This window comes from Hirundo rustica, chromosome 5, assembly GCF_015227805.2.
Source record: "Hirundo rustica isolate bHirRus1 chromosome 5, bHirRus1.pri.v3, whole genome shotgun sequence".
NCBI lineage: Eukaryota > Metazoa > Chordata > Aves > Passeriformes > Hirundinidae > Hirundo > Hirundo rustica.
The window spans coordinates 51,780,561-51,807,947 of NC_053454.1; the positions used below are offsets into that span (position 1 = coordinate 51,780,561).

At 40.6% G+C, this 27,387-nt stretch overlaps 1 protein-coding gene across 2 annotated transcripts in view; it reads right to left on the bottom strand.

Annotated features, from left to right (window-relative positions):
* SMARCAD1 (SWI/SNF-related, matrix-associated actin-dependent regulator of chromatin, subfamily a, containing DEAD/H box 1) overlaps positions 1-27,387 on the bottom strand; it is a 116,818-nt gene that overhangs the window by 19,279 nt on the left and 70,152 nt on the right. The window contains exons 2-8 of one of the 2 annotated variants that reach the window (XM_040064983.2): positions 20,883-20,974; positions 18,689-18,879; positions 12,168-12,339; positions 10,128-10,305; positions 6,972-7,032; positions 2,403-2,491; positions 421-510 (exon numbers count right to left, since the gene is read on the bottom strand). In XM_040064983.2, coding sequence (XP_039920917.1) covers positions 421-510; positions 2,403-2,491; positions 6,972-7,032; positions 10,128-10,305; positions 12,168-12,339; positions 18,689-18,879; positions 20,883-20,890 — 789 coding nt within the window. In that variant the 5' untranslated portion in view covers positions 20,891-20,974. Of the gene's footprint in view, positions 1-420; positions 511-2,402; positions 2,492-6,971; positions 7,033-10,127; positions 10,306-12,167; positions 12,340-18,688; positions 18,880-19,128; positions 19,248-20,882; positions 20,975-27,387 lie in introns of those variants that run through there. The other variant, XM_040064984.1, reaches the window with a different exon arrangement.

Sequence of the window (27,387 nt, forward strand, 5' to 3'; positions counted from 1 at the left end):
CAAGCTTTGCTTCCAACAACTTCAAGCACAGTGCTGAAAAGGCTCAAGCAGCTGCTGAGGACCACCAGGTACTAAAGTAATACAAAGTGCAAAATATATTTAGCAGTCTGGGGAGAAGAGTGAGAGAGGGAAAGATCATTTTCCCCTGCATTTTTACAATAAGTCATCAAATTTGACTATGCCAGGCTTGTCATAGGGCCAGATATGTAGAAGAGAAGTTCCATGTAATTCTAACCAAATCCCACAGTTCTAAGTTCAGGACAAGCTACATCCTAAAAGCAGGAACAGAAAACACCTTCGGAACCCTGGGCTCTTCCCGTAAGTGCTGCCAGCGTAAGAACTGTTTCATATGGACTATCAACAGCTGCAGTTTTCTTAAGAACTCAAAACCTGATGTGCCATAGCGAGACATCAGCTCACCTCCTTATCCAATCCAGGAAATGTACCTTGCAACTTCTTCACAAGCATCTCTTGCCTCTCCCATCGTCTTTTGGGTTCTGAATCATCCAGCTGTGTTAAAAAAGGTACCTATTAGGTTTAATATTAATTACAACTACAGAAACAGAAGAAAACCTTATCAGTATTGCTTATCCCTAAAGAGCTACTCTAAATGACAAAAGCACTTAAGACAAATTCAAGCTGAATTGATTCCTCATACATAGTCAATGATCAAAGAAAGACCAAAACTTTCACAAACAGAAAATGTCTTCAGTCATGAAAAACTCACTCTTTACTTGATAAGCATACACAGGGCAAAGTTATATACCCATATATAAATAATTTAGAACTGTCTAGTTTATTTTGCTTTAAAATCAAAAATTATTAGCAAATCTGGATGGTATTTAAGGCAGAAGATGACAGGGTTGGTGATCAGATGAGCTTATTAAGCATGCGGTGTTTAACCCACTACAGCCTATAAACATGTCAAATGGTGTGGTTTTATTAAGATCTTTGGTAAAAAAATCCACAAATATTATGTCACAGCATCATGGAGTCACATCAAAAACTGGTAAAACTTTTCAACAATAGCTTCACTAACAGCTACTAGCAGCCGCAGAATGGAAGTTAGCAAGTGCCAAAACTTCCAGGGGCCACAAGGTGCTCTGATTTGTGAAGAACTACACAAGTTCCTTCCTAGAGCTTTGAACGCAAAGTGGTTACAGAACTACTTGTCTGCAGCTGAAATACCACTAGGGTAGATCAACATTCACATTGCTGAAGGAGCACAAACTACATCACCCAGAGGCACTCTGATAAGAGAACATTTTTTCCTTCCTCAGTGAGTCTACGGTGTCACTAAGAGAGCAGCTACAGTCCACAGAAGAGCTGCCCAAGTATGCTCTGGTCATAGGAACCACAAGGAAAAGCAAGACTAAGAAAAAACCCCTGCAAGTTCTCACTATAGGTCTCTATAATGAGTCATAAACCCCCATATTCCATGTTTGTTTTCTTTCAATCCTGCTCCCTTAAACTGTAATGAAACTGTTAAGAACAGAAATCAAGCTGATTTCTGGTTATAAAACCAGGTCCAGTGGAGCATTGTTTTCTAGGCTGGCTGGTTAATAATTAACTAAAGTCTCCTTTCATGACCAAACCCAGGGTCTTGGTGAGGAGGAACAAACCCAGTTCATGTCTCTCTTTCAGGAAGAAGGAACTACAAAGGAGTTGCTTTAATAAAAAACTGCGTTTTCTTCATTTGGTTCTGTCTGAGGAAAATATTAGCCTAAATTTCAACACAGTCACTCTCCATCCAGCCTCCATTTTATGTATTTATGTAATATTCCCTTTCTCTACGTAAGTGGATTTCAAGAATGTCTACCGGGATGCCTGGGAGATGGCCTCATGACAGTGCAAATCTGCCAAATACCAGCCTGAATGCACCAGGATCATGAGATAGTTTTCATTTATTAGCAGAGGTCAAAGTACTCATTCCTTTAAATGTAACCTATTCATTATTTTTAAAGATTTCCCTAAGTCATAGCTTCAAACATATAAGCAACATCTATAAAAAAGAATAGCAGTAGATATAGCCAAAGACATTAACTTCATGTGCATGAGGAAATACAAGGAATGACCTGTGGAGAAAAAGTGATCCAGAGCCTGTAATTCCCACTGATGTTCACAAAACCGGAATGGTACTCAGAGCCTCACACACTGCTACCTGCCATCAACTACTTCCACCAAAGCAGTGAACTGGCTGCTGTGATACAAATCCACAAGCACTAAAGAACAAAGTAGGCAATTCCATTCACAATGCCAACAACAAAAAAGTACAAAAAAACTCATCCAGATGGCAAGATCTGATTTGATTTAATTTTCTGATAAAACACACCACTGTAACTGACCAAGTGAGGTAATTCCATTCATTTTACAATGCACAGAGAGAAAAGCACAGTACTTACGTAACTAGCTTTTGACTTTTTTGCAACTCGCTCAGTTTTAGTTTTGCAGTTGGTGGGAGAATCTCTTTGTTTCCTTTTACCAGAGGCAGCTTCAAAAAGAATTGAGATGGAAAAGAAGTATTAATTCCTTTCATTAAATTGACACCAAACAAGTAGGATGTTTTAATGACTACAGCAATGCAGTAGCTACTCGTTACCTGCACAATGTTTACCAGTCTCCCTAACAGTTTCCTACTACACACCACAGATACACTGAGATTTGAAGCAAAGCAGCTGCTTGAAGGTACATGTTTATTTATCTCTCAGTTATCTTCAGCAGTCTGGTAATTAATCAGGTAATTACCTCTCATATATAACAACTGGAATAGCATTTTATTCTTCTTTTAATAATTGCCAGATGTTATTACACCCAGGTTGCACAAAGGTGTATCTGTGTCTGGTTTTATTCAAGCCGGTACTTCTTCCAGGCTGAAGCCCAGCTGTGTGTTGGAATATGTACATCAGTGCCAATCTGGAAGTGCTGATGACTGATTTCTGGCTCAGGTGCACACCAGAGCAGTTACCAAATGCTTTTCAGCATTAAATCCAGATGTCTCAAAGAAAACTATGCATATGAAGTCTGTGATAACCTTATCAGTTACAAATAGGCCACATGAGCCATAACTTCCTTACTATCTTTGGGCCCTGGTGATTATCAAGAGATTATCATCTTAGCATTAAGGCCTGCCCAGCCAGGTGCACTTCCAGACCACTGCTGTGCACAGCTCATGAAGGCAAGAACATGTTACCAGTATTTCTGCACACCAGCTTGGCTCAAAGCAGCATTATCAGAACAAATTATTGTGAAAATTCCTAGTCCATGATTTGAAATAGTACTTGCATAGTGCTGGAAGTTAAAACTTCTCTGGAACAGTAAGTGCCTGCAGAGCTTTGGTATCTAATACCAGCATCTCCCAGCCTGCCCTGGGAGACCAGTGAATAACACCCTCATCCCACACACAAAAAGCACATTTACTTTCCCATCCAGAAGTCTGTCTGGATGATCAAAATAGTTTTAACTCTGGACCATTAAGTAGCCAAATCTTTGTACAAGAAGACACTTTGTGTGGAAATACCTCCAAATAAATTTTCTACTACAGTCATTCACTCTGACACCAGAGAAGTGGCATATTAATATTGAAAAAAAAATTAGTAAAACATCCCAAAGGAAAGTTAAGTACTAGCAACTCTTCCTTAAATTAAGGACCTAGTAAGAAATACCAGAAAATATTGTTAAGATTTTTTGTCAAAGTCTACGTATTCATATATATTTAGGTAAAAATATCATAGAATCATTTGGGTTGGAAGGGACATTAGAGATCACTTGGTTCCAACCCACTGCTGTAGTCAAGGACACCTTCCACTAGGATCAGGTTGCTCAGAGCCACATCCAGCCCGGCCTTGAACACTGCCAAAGATGGAACATCCACAACCCGGTCCAGTGCCTCCCACCCTCACAGTAAAGAATTTCTTCCTGATTTCTGTCTAAACCTACCCTCTCAATTTGAAGCCATTCTCCCTTTTTCTGTCACTACATGCTCTTGTAAATAGTCCTCCTTCATCTTTCTTGTACTGGAAGGCCACAATAAATACAAGAGGTACAGATCAAAGCACCCAGAGAACAAGTCAGTGGAGGTTCTCCTTCAGCATTCAGACCTTGACCTTTCTGCCCAAGACCTAATTTAAACAATATTGCCAGGAAAATGCCTGCTGCTAGCTTAAGTCTGAGAAATGTGTCGTTGTCTTGACATCTAAACTAGGAGCAGCCAGGCTGCTGCTGGGTCAAGCAATGTAAGTCATTGGAGGCCTTGTGCTTATTTCTTAAGCTCAATTAACATTGTATTCAGGATAGATAATTCGGAATGTTAACAGTGACCCTGCAAAATTCTTTGCCCTAAAAAAAAATACACTGGCTGGATATAATAGTATTTCAGAGATTTTCCTGCTTTTAGGTCATGGGATGACTACTTAACAGCCTTTGAAGGGAAGCCCCATCATGAGCAATTTTAGAGGCAATTGAACTGAAACAAAGGATCTGGAAAACTATTGTCTCAGGAACCTAGAAACACAGAATTACTTAAAAATCAACCTGTGGTCTTTGGAAACCCACCACATTTGCAAATGACAAAATCCCAATTTTTTTAAGACATCCACTTTGTAAAGTACACTTAATTTTTCCTTCCTGTGCTAAAGGGAGTATACAGCTGAAGGGATGAATAAACTCTTACTGTTAGATAGGAATCATTCTTGGAGAGCAGGCAGGGCACACCAGCCATTCCAGAGGAATCCTTGTTCTCCCCATAAATTTTATAACTAATGTGCAATGAGAAAAGCAGCTCCAAGATCTCAGACTTTAGAGGAGCATCTGTAATTATTTTCCCTATTACTTACTCCTACCTCTAACAAAAACAACCCCTTTTATTACTGTGACTTCCCTCATCCTGATAAAAGAAAACAGTAATTTCTGACTGCTCAAAAAGCAGTGAATACCAGACAGATTTACACGAGGCTTCGGCTCAGAAGCATGCCCACCACTTTTGTGGCTTTCAAGACGTACAGAAAACAACACCACAAACAAACCACAAGAAACAGGTATTACTACAGCTTCACATCTTAGACACATATTTTCAATGTGTCACATCTAATCTCTATGCCTTTAAAAAATCTGCAATGTTTCTTGTTTTAGCTCTATACAACCACTGAATTCAAGCTACAAATACAATTTTTTTGTCATTTTGAAAGGACAGAAAAATTCAAGGATATCACAGTCACACTTTTTCACAAAGCCGTGCTTTGCAAAACTTTGCCTTGACCTCTCACACAGTCATCATTTCATAACAAGTAAAGCATTCCTGAAATTGACACAGTTAAAGCAGATGTTCAGTAATGTCTCCATTTTTAAGAAATGTGTCCAAAATGAGGTGATTTATACCATCACTGTCAGGCATGCTTACTCCTAACTAAATATTTTCTACAACAGCTGTGATTAGTGAGAATTTTGCTGCCAAGAAGACGTTTCTGTGGCTCATATTAAAAGGATGCGAAACAACATTCTTAAATGAACATAAAAATGGCCAAAAGGCAGGGCCTACATACCAGAAATCAAAGTGATTTAGTTCAAGCACCGTGAACTGCAACAAAGTTAAAGGACATACAGTAGCTTAAATTGGATTAATATTTATCAAAAGCCTTGAAAAGTAATCAGTCTTCCAGGAACAGCAGCACTCGGTGTATTTCTCAAAACACGCCAGCCTTGTTTCCTATTGCCAGTATCCAAGAATTTCCATCTACAGAATCTGACCATGCACACAGTGATAAACTCAAAATGGTTTGGTTGGTTAAAAAAACCCAAACCATCAAACAACACAAAAACATTCCTTCACTCAAATTAGCCTGAATGTTCTTAAAGCCTCTTGGATGTTGTTAAAAACCTTAGCACTTTTATATGAAAACACAATAAGTACAACAGGGGGAATTAAATAAGCAAAAACATTTTGTACTTTAAAAACAGAAGTAAAACAGTTCTCCCTCAGCATACGCTTCATCCTAGACATATTGCTCCAAATCCATAGGATCCTGCATGAAAAGATGCATGAACTACTCAGAACAACTAAATAATCAAGAGTGATCATAAATAGCTTTTCCCATCATTTTTACGAAGATCCCTCAGGAAAACCTTGGACAACTGAACTGTAAACAGATGGTTGATCTGCTTTCCATAATATCAGCATTCCACTCTTCCCTGACCAACTCCAACAAATCAAAAATATATGACAAGACTTAACCCTGGACTTGGGTGATGTAAAGAAACAAACCTTAAGCCCAAGAATTATGACCCTTTTACGCATCTAACACTTACAACACACTCCCACAAAATAAGTTGGGGTTTTTTTGTTTTGTTTCTTTGTTTTGGTAACAGTATGAGGCTGCATAAACTGAGATGCAGAGCAGACACCCCAAAATAAGCTCTCAGGGTTCAAAAGGATGGTTTGGGTTATGTTTTGCTAGAGAACCAGGGGGATCTGTCTAATGTTTAAGACTAACAGTTCTAATTCAGAATTACAAGCAGGTCTTGAAAACAAACTGAACAAAAAACTGCTAGGCCTTGATACAAACAATATCTACTTACTGCTACATACCCAGTATATTTTTTTCCATACCAGACTGCTCACCTAGAACATTTACAATTACTTCTGCTAACCCCTCACTATTTGCTTCAAGTTCTGAACAAAGAAGGAACCAGCAAGAACAGAATCACTTAAGAACCCACAAGCAAAGCAATCCTGAGCTTCACAGAACAATTTCCCCTTTTTGGTTCTATTTACAGAATTTTGGTCCACATCCTCTTTCCATCTTTCTCCTTGCAAAGCCTCTAAATTGGGTTTTGTGTTATTACAATAAACAAACAATAGTGTAACTTTTAGCAGAAGCTTTACCACTTTTTAAATGCCTCCCAACCAATTTCATTGAATCAGCTACAGCTTCTAAAGTTTGGATTTATTTCTTTGGGTTTTTTTTTGTTAAACATACCTTTATTGAGCTTCAAACCAGCAGCGACTGCTTCATCCCCTGTGCATGCTGATTCTATCAGCTGCAAAACAAAAAAAAAGGCAACTGCTAAGTGGAGAAATTTAATCCAGGTGAACAGAGGAAGACAATGCTGGATCACCTGTGACTGAAAAACACTATAACCACCACCCCCCCCCCCCCCCCCCCCCCCCCGCCAAATATACATGTATTATAAAATCCAGGAGCAAAACCAAGAGGTATCAAATTAGCTACACTGATCATAAGCTGCATTTGGAAACACTTTAAAACACATACTGGAAACTTCTTGAATACAATGTCATTTATTATCGATTTCTTCCCTACTTCACAAATATATCTTGCAGATTTACTTAGAAGCTTTTTTTTTCAGAGACTGTTTAATGCTACTATCACAAAACAAGATAAAACCCCCTAATTTATAACTCAAAAAGTGTCTGAATACTACTGTGATGCACTGGTCCATTTCCTCCAAGTGCATGAAATGTATAACGTGCCTCAAGGTTTAGCAACACATCCTTGCAGTCCTAGATCATTTCTCCATGCACATGTAATCTCAACATAGATCTGTTTTACAAACTGCATGTTGAGACTTTTAGAAGGCTTTCTTCAAGTGAGGTAACAGCAACAAAAGCAAATGCCCTAAATGTTACAAATATGAAAAAAAAACACACAAAAAATGAAGTTATGAGGAATCCTGATTCCCAAGTATCACTCCACATTTGGAAACAGCATCTTACAATTTTGCTACAATGGCACAAATTCCTTTTCAAAAGGATAATGATTTTTTTCCTTAATAACCTTCATTAGTTGTGTCAAGTTGGTCAGGACAGCCTGCTCCAGATCCTTCATGAAGGAACAGATTTGCCTGATATTCCTCTGCCCTCCTTCAAAAATGTTGCAGCTATGTAACTGTGGAAAAAAATCTGCACAGTCTCCACTTTCTACAAAGTTCTGCTGACAGAGGAGCTATCTTGCATTCTCCTAAAAACACACACCCATCAGCCTCACACGCTGCTCCATAGCTAAGTCACAAAGCAGCAGTTAGACACACCACACAGCATCTCTAGCAAGTCACTAAGCTACAATGAACTTTTATCAGTCTTTGAATCAAGTAAATTCTGTGCAGCCAAAAACTGAAAAAGATACATTCTGGACATACACAACAATTTTAATTACAGTGTTCAGGAGAAAAATTCAAAAATTGCTACTTGTAACCCTTTTGTTCTTCCCAAAATAAAGGGAGCCTACGCATGATCCACGGGGAAACAAAACACCCAGCAAGGAGCACCAGTAAAATGTCTTTATTTCTTCAATGCCATTTAAACAACCAGGAATCTTTACAGATTAATTCAAACGCATTCAGCCTTATAAATTAAAGTTAGTGAAAACCTAGTTACATAGTAGCACCGAAAAGTAACCTTGCTAAAACCACCTTGTACTGTACCAAAGGTATTTCACTGTAATGAGCTACCATATCTCACTTGCAAGGAGTTACCTGTAGATTTGTGGTGTACACCAGACAATGGCCAAGAGTTCTCATGTTCACTTATCAGCATAATCAGAACACATTACAGTTAGTTCAAACCCCTTTGCCTCAGTGGAAGTACTGAAGTCTTTGCATGTTACATATCATAAATGCAAGCTTGCACAGTGTTTCACCTACTGGAAGATGGAAGTGATTTCACTCGTTCTGTGTTTCACCAGTTAGCTCATTCCAACAGCAGCAGTTACCAACAGTTATCAACTGAGCCATAATTAAGCGTAAATGTCAGAACAAGAAATACTTGAAAAATTTTCCATACACTGGAGTTCACTGTTGTTGAACCTACCTAGAGGTGGTTATTTGAAGAGCGTGTCTATACATTCATTGTTATAGATATCCAAGCTCCCATGTTACACAGCTGTACTTCCCCAAAAATGTTACTTTCACCCATTTGCTATTAACAAAACAACAGTTAAGAGCTGCATTGTGTTTGCATGGCCAGGTTTGACAGTGGCAGGTGCTACACAAGTGGCTTCTGTGAGAAGCCACCAGAAGCCTCCCTCACATCCAGGAGAGCCCAGTGCCAGTCAGCTCCAAGACAGCCCTGCTCCTGGCCAAGGCCAAGTCCATCAGTGACAGTGGCAGCAGCAGTTAAGAAGGAAGGGAGGTAGGGAAATGGGGAAGAACAACAAACCCACAGCAGGAGAGAGGAAGGAGAATTCACGAGAGAAAAAACAGCCCTTCAGACACCAGGATCAGTGAAGGTGGGGCTGGAGGTGCTCCAGCCACTGGAGCAGAGATTCCCCTGCAGCCAGTGGTGAAGCCCATGGTGAGGCAGCTGTGTCCCTGCAGCCCATGGAGGTGCAGGGTGGAGCAAAGACTAACCTGCAGCCCGTGGAGAGCAGCACAGCAGAGCAGATGCACGCCCAAAGGAGGCTGTGACAGTGTGGAAGCCCCCTGAAAGCAAGCTCCTGGTAGGACCCATACAGAGAAGGGCCCAAGCAGGTTTGCTGGCAGGATGGGTGACCCTGTAGAAGGGACCCACAATGGAGCAGCTTGCTCCTAAAGGACTGCACGCCATGTAAAGGGATCCAACTCTGGAACAAGGGAAGGGTGTGAGGAGTCTTCCTACTGAGGAGGGCTGATGAACTGACTGCAGTCCCCACATCCCATTCTCAGGCAGCCAGGTGTAGGGGGGAAAGAGACAGAGAAAATTACAAATACAGTGAGGTCCTGAAATAGGGGTGGGGGTGGAAGGTGTTTTAAGATTTGGGTTGATTTCTAATTGCCCTACTCTGATCTGACTGGTAATAAATGAGATCTGATCCACAAGTCAAGTCTGTTTCACCCATGACAGTAACTGGTAAGCAATCTCTCCATGTCTTTATCATGATCCATGAGTGTTTCATTCTATTCTCTTCCCTGTCCAGCTGAGAAACAGAGTGACAGAGCAGCTTTAGTGGACACCTAGCATCTAGACAGCATTAACTCACCACAAAACTGTACCCTGCGATGAAGTCAGCAGCTTTAGTGGACACCTAGCATCTAGACAGCATTAACTCACCACAAAACTGTACCCTGCGATGAAGTCAGAAGCTTAGAAAAACTGCCTATAAAATCATCAGCAAATAAATTAAAGAACTGAGCATTATTACTTTCAATAATTCTTGGTCACTTCTTTGGGGAAAACGTTCCTTCATTGTTTGCAGTTTAGAGTCTCTGGTATCTTCCTCTACATCCTTCTTCACAGCTGGCTGCTGCTTCCCACCATTCACAAGTGCCAGCTGGGGCATTTCCTCTTCAGGCTGGTCATCATCATCAGATGGTTCAGAGCTACAACATATGGAGGAAGAAAAAAAGAATTCACATTTATTTTTGCTTATGAATGTTTTTCTCTACCAGAACATTACCGTAAATGAAACCCACCAGGATCGCACAAAATGCATTTAGATGCATTCAGTAACACTGAATCAACCTGTATGTGTTAGATTCTGCTTTTTTCCAACAGAGTCCAGACAGTGACTCTCTGGTAGCAAAACTTGTGCATTGCTTTCTTTAGGAAAGATGCGTTTTCTACTCTAAACTTTGCGCTTTCTGTTCTGTACCTTACCCAAAAAAACCCCACAACCCCCCCAAACTAGGTAACATGCACTAAAATCCACAATACAGACATTGAATTGACTGATTCTATGCAAAGCCATAATTCAGCACAAGCCAGAGCTCCTAAGTCTGGACAGATCCCAGCTAACTCCTGCCACACTCTCCATTTGTTTGCCAGCTCGACCAGAACAGCCACTTGTGAGACAGAGCTCCGTGGGTTCTGTACACATCAATCAGCGCCCGGGCCAGCACACCGGGACAAAATGTTGGGCGCTGAGGCACCAGGTGGCTACAAGGGAATACTGAGGAGTACAAGAGGATGCAGCCTCGTGTTCATCAATCCCACCAGGAGACACCTTGCTGTGCACCTCTCATTCCCACCAATCACAACACTGTATAGGAATAGCAAGCAGTGGCCCTGCAAGTTGCGTCCTGCGTGCCTTATCAGCATCAGCTCCACATGGTACAAAACCGCTTGAACTGCTTCCAGGTGGGATTGATCCTTGAAGCAGAGTAACTACATTTACACAGCACTGCACACCAGCCAATTTGATGCATGCAACCAGCTGGCGACCTCTGTCTCCTTGCACAATCTACAGCTTAAATCACAGACAGAAGCAGGAGCTCACTTGTAAGTGCTAATTTTTTTTTTCTCCTTTTCAAGTAGCTGCCTTAAGTTGAAATTTTGTGGGGGGGAAACACTAAAAAAAACAAACCAAACAACAAAACATCAGAATTTCAGGTAACAGCAGCAGGAAAATGCATTATTTCACTTCTGCTGTAAACACCCAGTAACTCCACGCTCTGTCCAGGACTGAAAACCTGATGAGTGACTACACCTGTTAAGGCTGAAATTCCCACAAAAGTTTTCTTCCCATTAATTCAACTAGACTATCAAAAAGCAGGTTAAGGCATCTTGTTTTACTTAGCACAAGAACATCTAGAGGGCAAAATTACCACAGACATATAACTAGCAGGGGTTCCTTTAAACTATTCCAAATGCCTGCAGATATCTATCTACATCTTGTCTCACCTGCTCTCTCAACGCTGCCTTCTTAGCACACACACACACGTGACTCCTGCACAGTGACTCTTCCCTCCCAGCACATTCAAAAATATAAATTTCCAAATCACTTAGGAATGAAATAGTTTTTACTATGCATAGGAAACACACCATGCAACTAATACTTAAGTTTACCTTGGGACTCATACTATGCAGCTCTATATGCTTCCCTGTTGAATACAGTTGCATATACAAAAAAACCCCCAAAAAACGACTCCAACAGTTTAAAATTAGTAAAGCAAGTGTTTTGTGGTTAAGTTTTCAAGTTGCTCTAAAAGTATCTCAGAAGTGCAAAGGCACAAATGCATAAATAAACCAACACCAAATGTTTCAATATCACAGAACTCCTCTGAGAAAATGTTTTAGCCTCTTCCCTGGAAAACCAGTGAAGCTTAGTTAGGAGCAGCTGAATCCCAAAGGAGTAAACCAAAACTCAACCTAGGCTCTGATTTTCAATTCAGTGTTTCAGCTTGGAACACCCCACAAGGGTGCAGAGACGCGAGAGAAAGCAGAAAGCTGGCTCAAAGCGTACATTACGGCCGCCTCTCCCCTCAGAGCCTGTGTTTCTTTGGCAGCACCGACGGTTCCTGGCTCCTCATCCTCGCTGTCAGACACATCAAAGAACTGCACCCCTCGATGGCGCTTGAAATAAGACTCTTTCATTGTTCTCTGGGCTTCAGGAGTTTCTGGGACAGTGGAATACTCTGTGCAAACCATTCCAACAGGAGAAAAAAGAGGAGACAATGACTTACGACTTCAAGTATTTATTTGTACTTAGAGCACAGCACTTAGGTGGCTGTGATTTCTTTCAGAGACACAACAGTTAAACACAACTCACATTCTCACGCGTAGAAAATTCTCGTAAGCTGCACTCCTTGAAGTGGGAACTTACCTGGAAGATCTTCAGCCCCCTTCCATCAAGCAAACATTTTTTATACCACAAGTTTAAGAGAACACGTGTTTTTAGGTTAGTAACTACTTAGAAATAAATAAACAAACAAACACTTATTTTTAGATAAATGAATAATGAGGAAAGTCCTCTGAACTACTTCCAGGGTGATCAGAACATGGACAGAAACACAGGCATATTTCTCTCTTTTCTCTATGAAGAGAGACAATTTGCTGCACAGAGCAGAGCACATGACAGCTGCAGAGAGCATTTTCTGTATGAAAGAAATCTTGTGGAAAATAAATTTCAAATAACTCACTGTGGCAGCACTGAATGAACGGGAAAAAAAAAGATAAATCCTAGAAGTACAAGCTATTTGCTGACACAGGAAGCTGCATAGGCTTTGAAAGGAAAAAGCACCCAAGAAACTAAAAAAAAAAAAAAAAAAAAGATGGTACCAAATGTTAATGAGTACAATATAGAAAAAGAAGAGAACAGAAAACAACTTTAAAATGGAGCTTAACAACTTAAAATGGAGTGGCTAAAGGGATGGAGGTGAATTTAACTCAGTGTCTATGAAGAAACATCAACAAGGGTTCAATGACAGTACAAAAGAGCAATCATCAAAGACTTGAGACTTCAGGTTGTAAAAGAAGTTTTCTGTCCAACCATCCAGGAGCCACTCTGGCAGCCCCTGAGCTGGGACCAAGACCCCTTTGCAGCTACAGGTCCCACAGTCACACAAGGTTTCCCAGAGCAGCTTGCAAAGATGATTTACTAGCAAACACAGATGAAGCTAGAATAAATTCATCTGATAGTCAAATGCAGAAAGGAGCTACACGGCATTTAGTTCCTTCATCTGTGATAAAAGATCTAATTCTACCTGACTTATTAAAATCTAAATCTTTTCAATCACTTTCAAAACACAACATAGGATTATGGTAATGATTTTTAGAAGAGGCAAAAGTCTCACTTAGCAAATGAATCTTATTTTGAAAAGCCCATACACATGCAAATTTAGGAATGCCTAAAAATTATTAGTTCTGAAGCAACAGGACACTGTTCCAAGAGAGACCTCCCTGCATCCAAGACTAGCATGTTGGCAGTGGAAGCTTCTGGAGCAGTACCTTCTTCTATCTGTCCAACTTAGGAAGGAGATGTGTTGCCCCTGATGTAGTTGTTTCATCTGAAAACTGATGAAGTTTTTAGATGAACACAGGAGAGAAGCAAAAAAGACCTTTGGGAACATTATGAAGTTGGGTTATCAGGGCAAGGGCCATCATAATAGGATAGAAATACAAAACACATTAAAATAATGTGATTCAATATCAAAACAGGTCTGTAAGAAACATGAGAATTTCACATCTATACTGAATTAACAGAAGAGATCAAGGCAGTTTTCACGGATCCTTGCCTTGTAGGCTAGACTAAATTCCAAACATATTCCCCTTGAAAGCAGCGTGACACAGAGTTGACACGTACTCATGACAACTTTGCTAAGAGGCATCCTTACTGAATTTTAAAACAAAACACGAGGAAATGTTACAAATATATGATGGTTTTAAAAGTAATTTTATTCTTTACAGTATAAACCTTAGGCAAGGCTTATATTTAAATAAAGAGTATTTACTGTTTCACTTAGTGGTTTCTCATTTTATTTTTATTTAATTTAGCAATTACTGTCCAGTCTTCATAACAGCTCCTAACCCCCATACTTATAAAATACTGAGTTATATTGGGAAAAAAAAGCATCCTCCCCTGCCAAAAAAAGCCCAGTCTTCTCTCCTTCCTCCACCTCTTCCACTGAACAGAGTACCCTGCTAAGTGGGGTAAGCAGAAATCACACCTGTAGTAAGGAGTCCTCATATTTAGAGCCAACTGTAACCTTCTAGAGTCGTAACAGATCAAAGTTATTGCCACAACATATAATCGTTGGAGGAAGAATTTTCTGATTACAGGCAATTCAAAAGAACTATTAAGGAATGCCTGCAATCCTAAAACCAGTATTTGACTCTGAGGCCAAAAAGAGGAGCACTCATAAGTATCCCTACATGCACACATTAACATCAAAGCCAAAACCCAACAACAACCTATTTTTGCTATCATAAAAAGAGAATACACTACCCTGTAATTCTGAACACAACCTCCTCCTATACAAACCATACACCACACTCTGAGAAAGTCAGCTTCTCCTCTCCCAAGTGAAAACTAGAGGTAAAAGCAAAGCAAAAACTGAGGCAATACTTAAGAAGCTTACCACATTTACTAACATTGTCCAACAATCACTGTCAAACAGAAAGTCACTTCCAAGTTTTGGAAAGCAGTATCAAGCACATGCTGCTCAAGTCTACAAGCTAGTAAGTGTTATCTTTTCAAAGGAAAGTTTTTCCATTGGATAAAATAATCCTAAATGTCAGTATTACTCTAAAGTGCTTCTTAAAGCAGCCATTTTAAAATGATGATTACTACAACATATCTTCTCATGAACCCTCAGAAAACTTCACTAAGTACTGCAGTCATCACTTTTTTCCATAAATGCTCTAAGAAGAATTACACTCTATGAATTGAGACATAAGCAAAAGACAGGACCTCCTCAGATTCTAAAGAAAATGACGACATAACAAAAAAAAGAGCCGTCCTTCTGCAAGTGAGCTCTGAGCATTATAATCTCAAAGTGTAATCGTTCAGGATAGGTATTCAAACAGCACAAAACAAAATCAGCCATCAATAACAGGGTTAGTTCAATCTCTTACAACTTTTATTCCAATTCTTTTTGGAAGCTTTGTAAGCATGCTTTTTGAGACCTGAATATAATTCTCATTTTGAAATTCATGTTGGCAATTATTCTAATTTGTGCAGTTCTGGTACAGTTCTGCTCCATTTCTACAACTCCGTAGAATATTCTCATTATCTTAGTACATCGAGCTATTTAGATAAGTACATCTAAACGAAGATTAAGACATCAAAGGGAAAATTATGATGCTTTACTGTTTTCCTTAAGAGATTGATACAGAACTATTCAGTAAATAATACTAATTTGCATGAAAAACTGTAGTAAGCCACTCCAGGGTATTTTTCCGACTCTTTTTAGAGACATCTACCGTATATAGTTTAGTAACTGTCCCCAGAATTCGTTTCTATCTCTCAGTAAATGCAGTTCAGAATTATTCCCTACCTGCCCGCAAAGTCACAACATGTCTGTCTAATTTTGAACACAGACAAGTGCACAAAGATGACCAATTCTTGCGGCCAACACACCACAAATTGGTTATTAAAAGCATAAGGGAAGCACGTTCAACACAAAGGAACAAGAAGCACGACCTACAGACATAAACAGGGTACAGAACAGCCTACCAACATTAGTTTGTTCTAGGGAAAAAAAACTAAAGAAATAGCTAAAAAAGATAATGGTGGCTCAAGACACAAGAGACAGCATCTGACTACATTTTTTGCAGATGGATGACATTTAGACAAGACTATACTTTGTTAGATACGTACTTCAGCGCACTTGATAAAACGGAAATCTGAAGAAATCTCCTGGAAATTATGCTGAACTATTTTTTAAAAAGTCACCTTTTAAAATTCTTTTTAGGTATACACTCTGGTTGCACGATACCAAAGGAAACAGAACAAAACCCAAGTCGTTAGCTATTTAATAGCATTTTCGTTTGTATAAGCAAAATAAAGATCACTCTCCTCTTCGTTCCCCAACTTCTTGTACCAGTATTTTGTTAATCACTTTGCTTGTCTTCAGAAGACATCTGAGTAATTGCTGTCCTCACATGATTCACTGAGCATTAGGGCAAGTTGTTTTTGTGAACTTGGTGTAACCGGCTTCTTGTACAGAACAACTCCACAGTCTGGCTTGCTGGTGCAGTTAGCAGCAGAGAGCACACAGTGCCAAAAACTCATCTTTGGGACTTCTCCATGACTGTTCAGCAATAATAAGAACAAAAAAACCCCTGATTGTTTTATTTGACTCAAACCAAGAAAAATTCTGTCTTCCTGACAGTAACTAGGAAACCAGGAGGACAGGCATCTGCTAATCAAATCTAGTCTTCTCTATTACACTTAAGTGCCTCATATCAGGCAGACAAAATCTGAGTGTTTCACTTTTTGTCAGTTTCTGTAGATGCAGAAAATGTGATTTCATTTCTTAAAAGGTTATCAGTTCTTTAAACAGGTTACATAATGCTGAAGCGCAAATAAGCGGGAGAAAAAGTCACTAAACCACTCAATCCTTTTTAAACACACAACATCTGTGAAAGATGAAGCGTTATGCATATGCAGAGCACTACTAATCACAGCTCAATTTCAAATGTTAATTAGTGCCCCAGTTCTACACCAGCATCTGTGTCCACGGATGCTTACTTCAGTCAGACACCTGCTGTAGTTTTACCTGCTCTTGCACTCCACCCTGTCTCACTGTTAGTTACCACCATCTCCCAATAGTTTTCCTCAAAACTACTTAGCCTTGTGTTACATTTTTTTAGGCTGGCCTTCACCTTTCTTTTTATTACCCTGCACCTAAACTCATGCCTCTAAATTGGGTATCACATTCCTTCTCTGCAGACCTACCCCTGCAGAATTTAAGTCAAGGGAAACCAGCATTTCGAAAAACAAGCGCTAAAATTTGTTAGCAGTTACGGTATAGTCACATGCTTACACTGAAAAAGCCCACGGACAGACTAAAGAAAGAAATGTAACATTAAAATAAAATAAATCCCCAAAACAATAAGCCACAAAACAAGCAACACCATCCATCACTGCACATCTACATTCACAGTGCGCTCAGTAATTCCTCCGCAGCACAAGACAATGATTGACCACAAGCAGGAAGGGAACACCTGTTCCAAAGTGCACTTCTTCAGAGTACCCATCTTTCCATGCAAGCATTACAAAGACACACGGGCAGAAACCAGAATTAACAGCTCCTTGCTTCTCCTGTAAAGTTCTCCCTGTCACCAAAACATTCTTTCCAAGTGGATAGGTTACTCAATTCCAGACTGGCAACTTACATGCTTTATGTATTTTATTTTTAACACAGATTGCTGCTTAATGTTTTCTAATGTAAACACAAGAGCACTCCAATCAGTTAAAAACGGTCAGCCTGCACTAAACCAAAATTTAGGGAAGCTCAAATATCTACCTCCTGTAATTCTGACTTGGTTCAGCTTTAAAATAGGAACTCTTCCTTGTGCACCAAAGGTTCTCTGCTGTCACGTAGATACAGTACTGTAAAAAACTGCCTTGCACCAAGAGAAAGTCATGTGGTTAAACAACATCAACAGACACTGTTGTTTCATTTCTGAATAAATACATAGTCAAAGTCTGTCTGATCTCTCCAGTAACACCTGTAACTCGACACCTGTACCAGAAGTTATATAGCGTGTGAGAAGTACCAAATGATCAGCAAGAGATACCATCTGTTCTTCACATCTTACTCCCTCAGTAACAGGAAAAACCTACTGACGAATGTGATTACACAGCCAACAGCAATTTCAGTCATTGCAGCACATCCCTACTGTCTCAGCCAAAGGAAATCAACACACCACAACACAATCAAGTTTTTGACATTTCCATGAAAACTCCAAGCTTCTGCCCCAAAAGAGAACAAACAGTACGACAAAACCATTAACACAGTCACAGCTTCTGAGAATGAGTACCAGATTCTCTCAGCTCTTTACAAAACCAGGCCCAAGTGAAAAGAAACTGTTCTCTTTTCAATTCCATCTGTGATGCTCCACAATGCATTAGCCAGGGACTCTACTCAAAAAGTTAAGTCTATAGTGTTGCATCTATCAGACAAATAAAAGCTATTTCTTCCTATTTCCACTAAAATAAGCATCAACAAAGTTCATAAATACGAAAACATAACATACTTTCAACATCTGACGCTTATTTAATCAATTGAAATAAAAACATTTCAGAAGGTCACCAACTCGTCTGTAAATGCACAGGTTCAATTAGAACACACTCTGCTACAAACGAGGATACTTTTGTGGAAACTGTCATGAAACGTGTGCACAGAAAAACACATTTGTAAAACGAGCAAAGGGGAGAAAACCCAAAACGATGAACACCAAACCAAAAGACAATTACTTTATTTCTAGAAATTAAGTACTCACACTGCCCTTATAAGGCACGCAAAACACCTGACTCACCGGTTCTCTCTGTCTCGTCCGAAGCCGGAGTGTCCGGCCTCTTGCTGTCATCCGTACCTTCCTCCTCATCCCCTCCAGCGGCAGCAGCGGCAGGTGCCGCCGGCCGGGACGGTGACTCCTGCTCCGCGCCCTTCCCCTTCCTCTCGAAGCGGAACCGGTCCAAATTGTAGAGGCTCATATTCTTACCCTTTCTGTGGGAAAAGCCAGGAAGAGGAGAGAGCCGGCAGGGCCCGTCTAATACAGATAGGAAAACGCTGGCGCGAAGGGACCGGCCGGCGCTCCCACAGAAACGCGAGGCCGGGGACGCTGTCAGGCAGCTGGAAGGCTCCTGCCTGCCCATCCATCCGCCTTTCCACCCACTCCCCCTCTTCCTCGCGCTCCCCTGGCCCCCCTCCTCATCTCACGGCGGTCGACGCCCCCAGGGCGGACCCCACACGCACCTGTCACACAGTGGGCGGCGGGAGGGAGCGGCGGCGGCCGGCAGGAGCCGGGCCGGCCCCCGGCACAGGAGTACGGGCCGGCGGGAGGGCGGGATGAGGCCCGGGCAGCGGGAACGGGACTCGCTCCCCTCAGGAGCGGTGCGCGAGGCTGCCGGCGCGCGGTGATGACGTCACGGCCCTGCCCGCCAATCGCGTCGCCCAGCCGGAGCGCGCGGGCGCGTGCGCTTTCGCGCCTTTTCCCTCGAGAGCGGCGGGAGGCGCTGCCCTCAGGGGCAGGGGGTGCGCTGGGGGTGCGGGTTCCCTGTGGGCTTGGGGGACTTGGGGTTCACGCACATTTGCGGGTCCCGACTCCAGGCACCGCACGAGTGACGGGTTTGATTCTAAATCGTCGCGTGTTCACACCTCGCTCCCCACTTCCAAGTTGAAAGGTTTGGGTCGAGAACCACGAGAAAAGGCCATCAGTAGGAGATTTGGAACGCTAAAATACGGGGTCATACAATCGAGGAATAGTTTGGGTTGGAAGGGTCCTTAAAGACACCTAGTTCCAACACCCATGCCATGGGCAAAGACACCTTCTACTAGATATGGCTGCTCAAAACCCATCCAACCTTGAACGCTTCCCAGGATGGGGCATTCAGGACTCCTCTGGGCAACCTGTCTCACCACTCAAACAGTAAAGAATTTCTTCTGAATATCTAATATGAACCTCATCTCTTTAAGTTTGGAGCCATTCTCCCTTGCCCTGTCCACCTACATGCTCTTTGTAAGTCTCTCTCCATCTTTCTTGTAGGCTCCCTTCAGGTACTACAAGGCCACAGCTAGGTCACCCCAAAATCTTCTCTTCCACACCAAACAGTCCCAATTCTTTCAGCCTTCTCTCACAGGAAAGGTGCTCCATCCCTCTGGTCATCTTGGTGAGCCTCCTCTGGACCCGATCCATCAGGCTCATCCATGTCTGTCCTGTGCTGGACCCCCAGAGCTGATGCAGCTCTGCAGGTGGGGTCCCACCAGAGCAGAGCAGAGGGGCAGAATCCCCTCCCTTCCCTGCTGCCCACACGGCTTTGGATGCAGCCCAGCACACAACTGGCTTTCTGGGCAGTCAGTGCCCATTGCCAGATCATGTCCAGCCCCTCCATCCAGCACACTCCCAAAGTCCTTCTCAGCAGGGCTGCTCTCAATCTGTTCATTCCCCAGCCTGTATTGATCCTGGGGGTTTCCCTGACCCAGGTGTAGCACGTTGCACTTGGCCTTGTCAAACTTCATGAGATTCCCATAGACCCACTTCTCAAGCTTGTCCAGGTATCCCACCTAAAGCTGTGGATTTAGGGCAGTTTTCAGCTTATGTTCCTCAACATATCTCCAGCATTGTATTCCTTTGGCAGAATAGGTGGGAGAACACCTCCTTTTGCTGTCTTGGGTCAGGGCCTGCTGCCATGCTGGGTTTCAGTGGGTGCGTGGTCGCAGAGCACGTGCAGCCGGGTGTGCAAAGGCACCTGAGGTTACCTGGTATTGCACAGAGAACCTTGCCAAGGGCTGAAATGGTGGCCTTAAATGTTGCAGTGGCAAAGAGGTACCGAAACTACCTTTACATATGTGCCCTTTCGCATACCAGCCAGCTGTGATTTAAAGTGCTTCAAGGCCTGGCAGAAATAAATAAGCATTATAGTGGAGAGCCAGGTGCAGCAGCTAAGAAAAACATTCTGGAGAGATTATGCTAATTTACAAAAAAAACCCCAGAAAAATAAGCCACTTACCCATCCATTGTTCCAGCTCTGTAGTTCTGGGCTCACAGGATGTTCCTTCACCCCTAAAGTTATTTGACTTTTAAATTGCAGTAGCCAAACACCTGAGAAGCAAAAAGATTCAGAGGAAATCAAACTTCAGTGACCATGTCTTGCCTTCACATCAAATATTAATCTACAATTTGAATAATTTGTTGGAAACGGCGTTCTGCTAATCCCAAATACAAATAAGTGGCAGTGTAAAAGGAACAGAAGAGAGATTTCGCCCCCAGAGGTGGATGCCAAGGCACAGGTGGATTTGCAGACTGGCTGGAGTCTGAACAGCGCAGTTCAGAGATCATCTGAGGTTATCCCCTGAGGAAGACTAAATTGTTCTGGAGAAGGAGTGCCTGGGCTAAACTCACTATTGACATATAAAAAGGCAAGAGATCAAGGGCTTTCATGCAAAGTGCAGGTCAGTGTGAAAAGAGAGCTTTGCCTGTCAGCACAAGCATAGACTCATACCAACTTGAAATTCCACCCACTTAAAAGGCAAGTTACCCCCAAAAAATGGGAATAAAGAATCCTGTAGTTACATCAGAAGTAAAGCTGGGTGTGGGTTAGAGGAGGAAAAAGTGAGGACACTTGTACTTTAGCTCAGGGAATTGGGCCCCTTCTTGGGACCTGATAACCATGGCAAATTTCCTGAGCTTCTCTGCAAGGCATTAGTTATTCTGTTAGCACCTCTGATGTGCTTGCCTCACACTGACTTATTGCAACACATTGAGCATCTAAAGGTTAAGGACTCTGGCAAGACTTTGACCACTTTTTCCGTGAGGAAAGGATGACAGACTGTGCATGTGATGAATGTGGAGTCAATTGATGTCAAGTTGTTTAACTGACTCGGAGGACACAGTCAAGCAGTGCTGTTAAATGTGCAGACAAATGGGCTGTGAGGCTGCACAGCTGAACAAGTTTGAAAAGTTGAGAAAGAAAGATGAAACTGGAGAAAGTGTAAAGGGGAGCATACACTCTGGTCAGCCTGTGTTTGTGACTGAACAAGGCAGTCAGGAAAGGCAGTCTTGGGGAAAAATTAATAAGAAAAAAACCATAAATTCCAGAATTTGAGAGAAAAAGCAAGTTCAAGATAAGAAAACTGTGAAAACGAAGGGGATTAAATAGAACACTCCAGAACATGTCAGATTTTAAAAGCATTTCATTAACAGGAATTAGCATGAACCTAGAAAATGCTGCAGCAGATTACTTCAGTTTTTACAGTGCTTTGAACTTGGAAAGACTGAGTAATTGGTAGGTATTAGTATTGTTAACAAGCTATTGTGTATTCCTGGCAAGCAAGGCAGGCAAAATGTCTTTTTTGAGGTGATAATGACACTGGTTAGACAGCTCGTGCTTACTGGAAAACTGACAGATTGCTGTCTGCTATTGTTTTGAAGGCTGGTTTGTGAGATTTTAGGGTTTTTTAAGAATGGCAGCAGAAATTTGAAAAGAATCTATTTATATACAGAATTGCTTTACATGCAACATTAGAGCTGTTGCATTTGACTTATTTTTATTTAAGACACACTTTTGTTGCTATGCTAGTGATAGAGGAACATACCAGATGGTATGTAGGCCTTCAGAGAACTTTATGAAGGCTTGTGGATCAGTGATATATAATAGTGGCTTGAACACCGAAAGAACCAAGAGAAAAAACCCATCAGTTTAAAATTACTCATTTTGAAATTGATCCAAATTGGGTTTGCATTGTCCTTGGTAGGAGGAAATTCAGTTTTAGGAGTTTGATAATAGGAGTTAAAACCTGGTGAAATACAAAGAGTCACGCTCTGTGTTACATTTTACAAATTGGCAAGGCAGTGAAATTGTTGTTCACCAGTAAATAATCAGCCAAGACACAAGGTGTCTACAGCCATTCCTATATTCCTCTACAAGTCTCTGTTGTTGCAACTGTTGTTCCTTAGATTCATGCTCTTTTTGTGCCCTACCACTCTGAGCACCTTTGTGTCAGGGGAAGGTCTACCTCAGCTGCCTCATGAGAACCCACCGAAGTTGTGCTGTAGTGTAAAATCCCTGGAGTACTTCTGTTAGGGCTTGCAGCCAAATATTGTATAGGATTGGTGGAAAGTGTTTCTGCTTTTCTATAAAGTGTGAACAACAAGACCAGTTGTCAAATGTCACTGGGTTTGTACCTGATCCTAAATAATAATAATAATTTAAAAAGAATAAATAAAAATTTTAAAATCTATTAAAATGTTAAAACAAATTCAGCCGCCTCTGAAAATGCAACTAGAGTTGTATGTAGCACATGATGTTGCTGTAGCAACCTCACCATACCTAAATATATGAAGATTCAAACTATTTTCTTGTGTGAGCTGCACAGTGATGGCAGAGTAAGGCCTCAGGTTAAAACTGTCTCTTTTCTCTTATCCAAGGGTTTTTTTTCCTTTTTGCTTTCCATTGCATAGACAGGTGGTGGGTTTTTTTTTTTTCCTCCCCTACTCAGCAAACAATTAAAAAATCCCACTCTTTGGGAAGGAATAAGAGAATAAGACTGGTTTTATAGTATGACATGTTTTATATTAGTATTACTTTATGTAAGTATCCTTTTTTTTTTTTTTTAATGAAGATACTTTAAAACTGTCTCACATGAATTTGTGGTTCACGTTTTCTAGTAACATGAACCATTCTAGAACATCTCTACTTTTTTTTTTCCCCCCCTCACCTGAGGTTATTTGAGGTAATTTATTTGCAGTACTGTTATTTCAATTTTGAGCTTATGGTGTATATATGTCTCTTTATATATATATATATAAAGATACAAGCTGATTCAGTTTATATATATATATATAACTTGTTAAAAAGTAAACCCATTTTAGTTGATTTTTCTCTATTTCTCTGAAGTAGTTAGTTGCTCTTTTTTTGAGTTTATGTATATTTGATTAAGAAACAAAAGAGATAAACATTTGAGTGCAGCATTTCAGACATTGTGCTTGCTGCCCATTTAATTCATTTGGGCAAATGCTCTCTCAGAAATGAAGCCAACTGCAATCAAAGGTCTGGCTAGCTCTCAAAAGGCTGTGAGTTGTCTGAAACCATGCATCCCCAATACTTCTGCTGGGGTTTTTTGTTTTAACTTTCAGGTGAACATTACTTGCAGGCACTGGCTGAACTGTGGATAAATCTGCCTAAGGCTGGAACACCAGTGTCATTGGGACCATCATGGAGTTTCCCATTTCATTCTGCTTCCACAGCAGAGTTCACCACAGGACTGCAGGCTATCTTTAGATCCTTTAATCCATTCATGATAGCAAGTGGATCATCACCTACTGCCCAATATGTCATCCCTCAACACCCCTGATTTGATGACATTCAACAAATCCTGAGCACTTAGAATCTATATTGAGTCAGAAAATTATTCTAGAAAGGAAAGCAGTAGCTGCTGTTTATTTAATACATAAGGAGTTAAAAACACTTGAAAAAACACAGCTTCATTAGAATCAGTTTTGCCTGAAATGCTGAATATATGACCTTTGGAACAAAAAGAAGTGTCAGAACTGTATAAACATGCATCATTATCAAGGATTTTGGTTTGTCACCTGCAGCTGAGACCTCCCATATTATTTGCAAATCACAGACAGATCACTTTTTTGCTTCAAGGAAACATTTTGAGGGGAGCATAACCTCAAAAGTGCAGGCCAAAAGGTATTTTAGTTCTCCTGAATTACTTGAAACAAAAACATTTCCAGTGTGTGCTTCCATACTTACTTTTTGGCTTGCAGGTTCTATCAGGCTATGCTGCTGTAACTCTTCTATAGTGTCGCATTTTTCATGTCACATAAGACAGAAGCCGACAGAGTGAAAATGAAGAGGAAATTCAAGTTCTTTGGCCCAGCATTCATATAACTGTCCCTATCATTCACCAAAACAATGTCCTGTGGCTTGCATAAATAAATACACAGGAGCAAATACATATTTGCACCAGGGTTTTGTTTGTTTGTTTGTTTCAAATTGTATTTATAAAACCTGATCCAGCTATTTTCCCCAGCTACTCTTGAGAGAGAAGGGCTGAACCGGACTTCTGAAAGAGTATCTTTCAAGAACAGAATTTGACCTTAAACAAATAACATTTAGCATGTTATTACTGCATACGCAGTAGCAGAGTTCTGTCATGTACTGTTCTCAGTCTCAAAGGAACTGGAGCAAGGCATATATGATTTTTCATTACATACATGTATGTGTTATTTTATACTACTTTTTGTTTAATTCATGCTTTTAAAATGATAAACCCTTATTTTACTACAAACAGAGTGCTAAACAAATCCATTTGTGCACTGGTTAAAAAAATCATCTGATCCTAAAAATACATAGACCAGTTATTTTTCTAAGAGGGAAAACTCAAATCATCCTTTGAGCTGTTTTCATACTTTCTTTGGGTTTCTTTATAGGCTACTATAATTTGTTACTTCGAATCTTGATATTTAGAGCTGGTTTTTGCAAATGCACACAGAAAAAGATTAAGTACAGGTCCACTTCCACTCCTAGGATCAGTGTTCCTTCTTTCACTTCTGTTTCTGTAGTCGAAACCAATACACTTTGCTTAATTTTATTTTGCATTCAAGGAAAATAAGCCTCATTTTAAAAAACATATCGTGATATTAGAGAAATGTTTTTAACTTCTCATTTCCAAATTGAAAATCTCACTAATAAGCTATCTTTAAATCTTTGGGACTTAGATCACACAGGTGAGCTGGTATTTACATGACATTTTTTTAACTGCTATTTAATTTAACACTGTCATATTATTATAAGATGTGCAAGAAAGGATTACTGTTACTAGGCTGCATTTAACTATTTGCACACAGTAAAAGCTTCACACATTTGGGGAAGGGATGACAATTTCCCATCCTACTTCTGTAGTGAGATTTTACATTTACTGTAAAGTGAAATATAACTTTCAGGGCTGTGACACAACCAAGCTTGAAACACTTTTAATGGGAGAGAACTGCTATGCCAATAAAATGCCAAGAAGCTGTAATCACTTAATGCACACCCACGCCCTTGCCCCACACACACACACCTAGGGAGCACCAGCCAGCATGGGTTTATGAAAATGTGCAATATCAAGCTGATTCAGCTCATTTTAAAGCAGAGCAGAAAGGTTCATGAATACAGAGAAAACAGCAAATGTTATCTGTGTTGACTTCAGTAAGGCTTTTGGCAGCGTGTCATTATGACTGAACCATGACTTGGGGTATCCTATGGTATTCCCATCAGCCATAGAGACACAATCTAGATCAAACTCCAGAACTGATTATTGGCCCAACAGTGAGTGGCCAGTATAGAAGAATTTATCATATGGGGGGCTATTCCTGTGGTTTTTGTCCAATCCTTGTATTTACAATCCAGATCACAGGACGCCAATGCAGATTACACCAAACTGAGACAGGACTGTAAGCATGCTGGAAATCCTGCACTGAAATTAAGATTAAAATTCAAAGTGATCTTGCAAATTAGAGAAGTTGTTAGAAAATAATTGCATGTTCACTCAACAGCAAAAATCACTGCTTCATACAGGATCAAAAAGGAAAAAAAATAAAGAGTGGCATAAATATAGATAAATGTATTTTAGGAAAAAAAAAATAGCCTACATAACCATACTTCTGGAGAAGCGGAACTTGGAATGATAATGGGTCATACCACAATGAAGAATGGAAATGCCATGTTTGGTTGTACTAAAACTATACATCCCCATGACCGCTGTTTTCTTTGAGCAGGACTGTTATGCCCAGTAAGGCAAGAGCACTATGTCCAGTTTGGGATATGCAGCTTGTTTGATTGTGGCTGAATTGGAGATAGTTCAGAAACAAGCTCTATTTATTCTCATTTCTTGAGATCATGGCCTTTAAGGAAAAGTTTAATAAATGGGATATGCTGAATATAAAGCAGAGAATACCAAGGAGAACATGTCTGCAGGTACACATAAAAACATTGCAAGATGTAGACAAACATCTGTCCCCTATTTTCATGAGAAACAGAACACGTAGAGATTGAATTAAGCTTAAGAAATTCTTTCAAACCAATAGAGATAATTAAACACTGGAGTATAACATCTGGTGAGATCGTGAATTCGTCATCATTAGAAACTTTCAAGAACCAGTCAGGCAAACATCTGTCAAAGCTGACATAGTTATAGTTGATCCTGCCTTCAGGCAGAGAAAGAGCTGGATGATCTCCTGCCTCTTCCAACTACATTTTAAAAATTATTATTTATCTCTCTTTCTCTGTTTCCTTAGCCTGCTTTTCCCAGCTCCCTAATCTGTCTTCTTAAAGCACCCAGGTTTAACAAGAACAATGTGGGACAACTCAGAAAGCCATGCAGATGGAAGCTTTCCTTAGTTAACCCCTTTAATTAATTTTTACTGTGTGGGATGGAAATATCACATGAGCAAGCCTATGCAGTTGATTTTAACACATTGCAGTTTTCTTTGGTCAATACGTATGTATGTCAAATGAGAAAAAA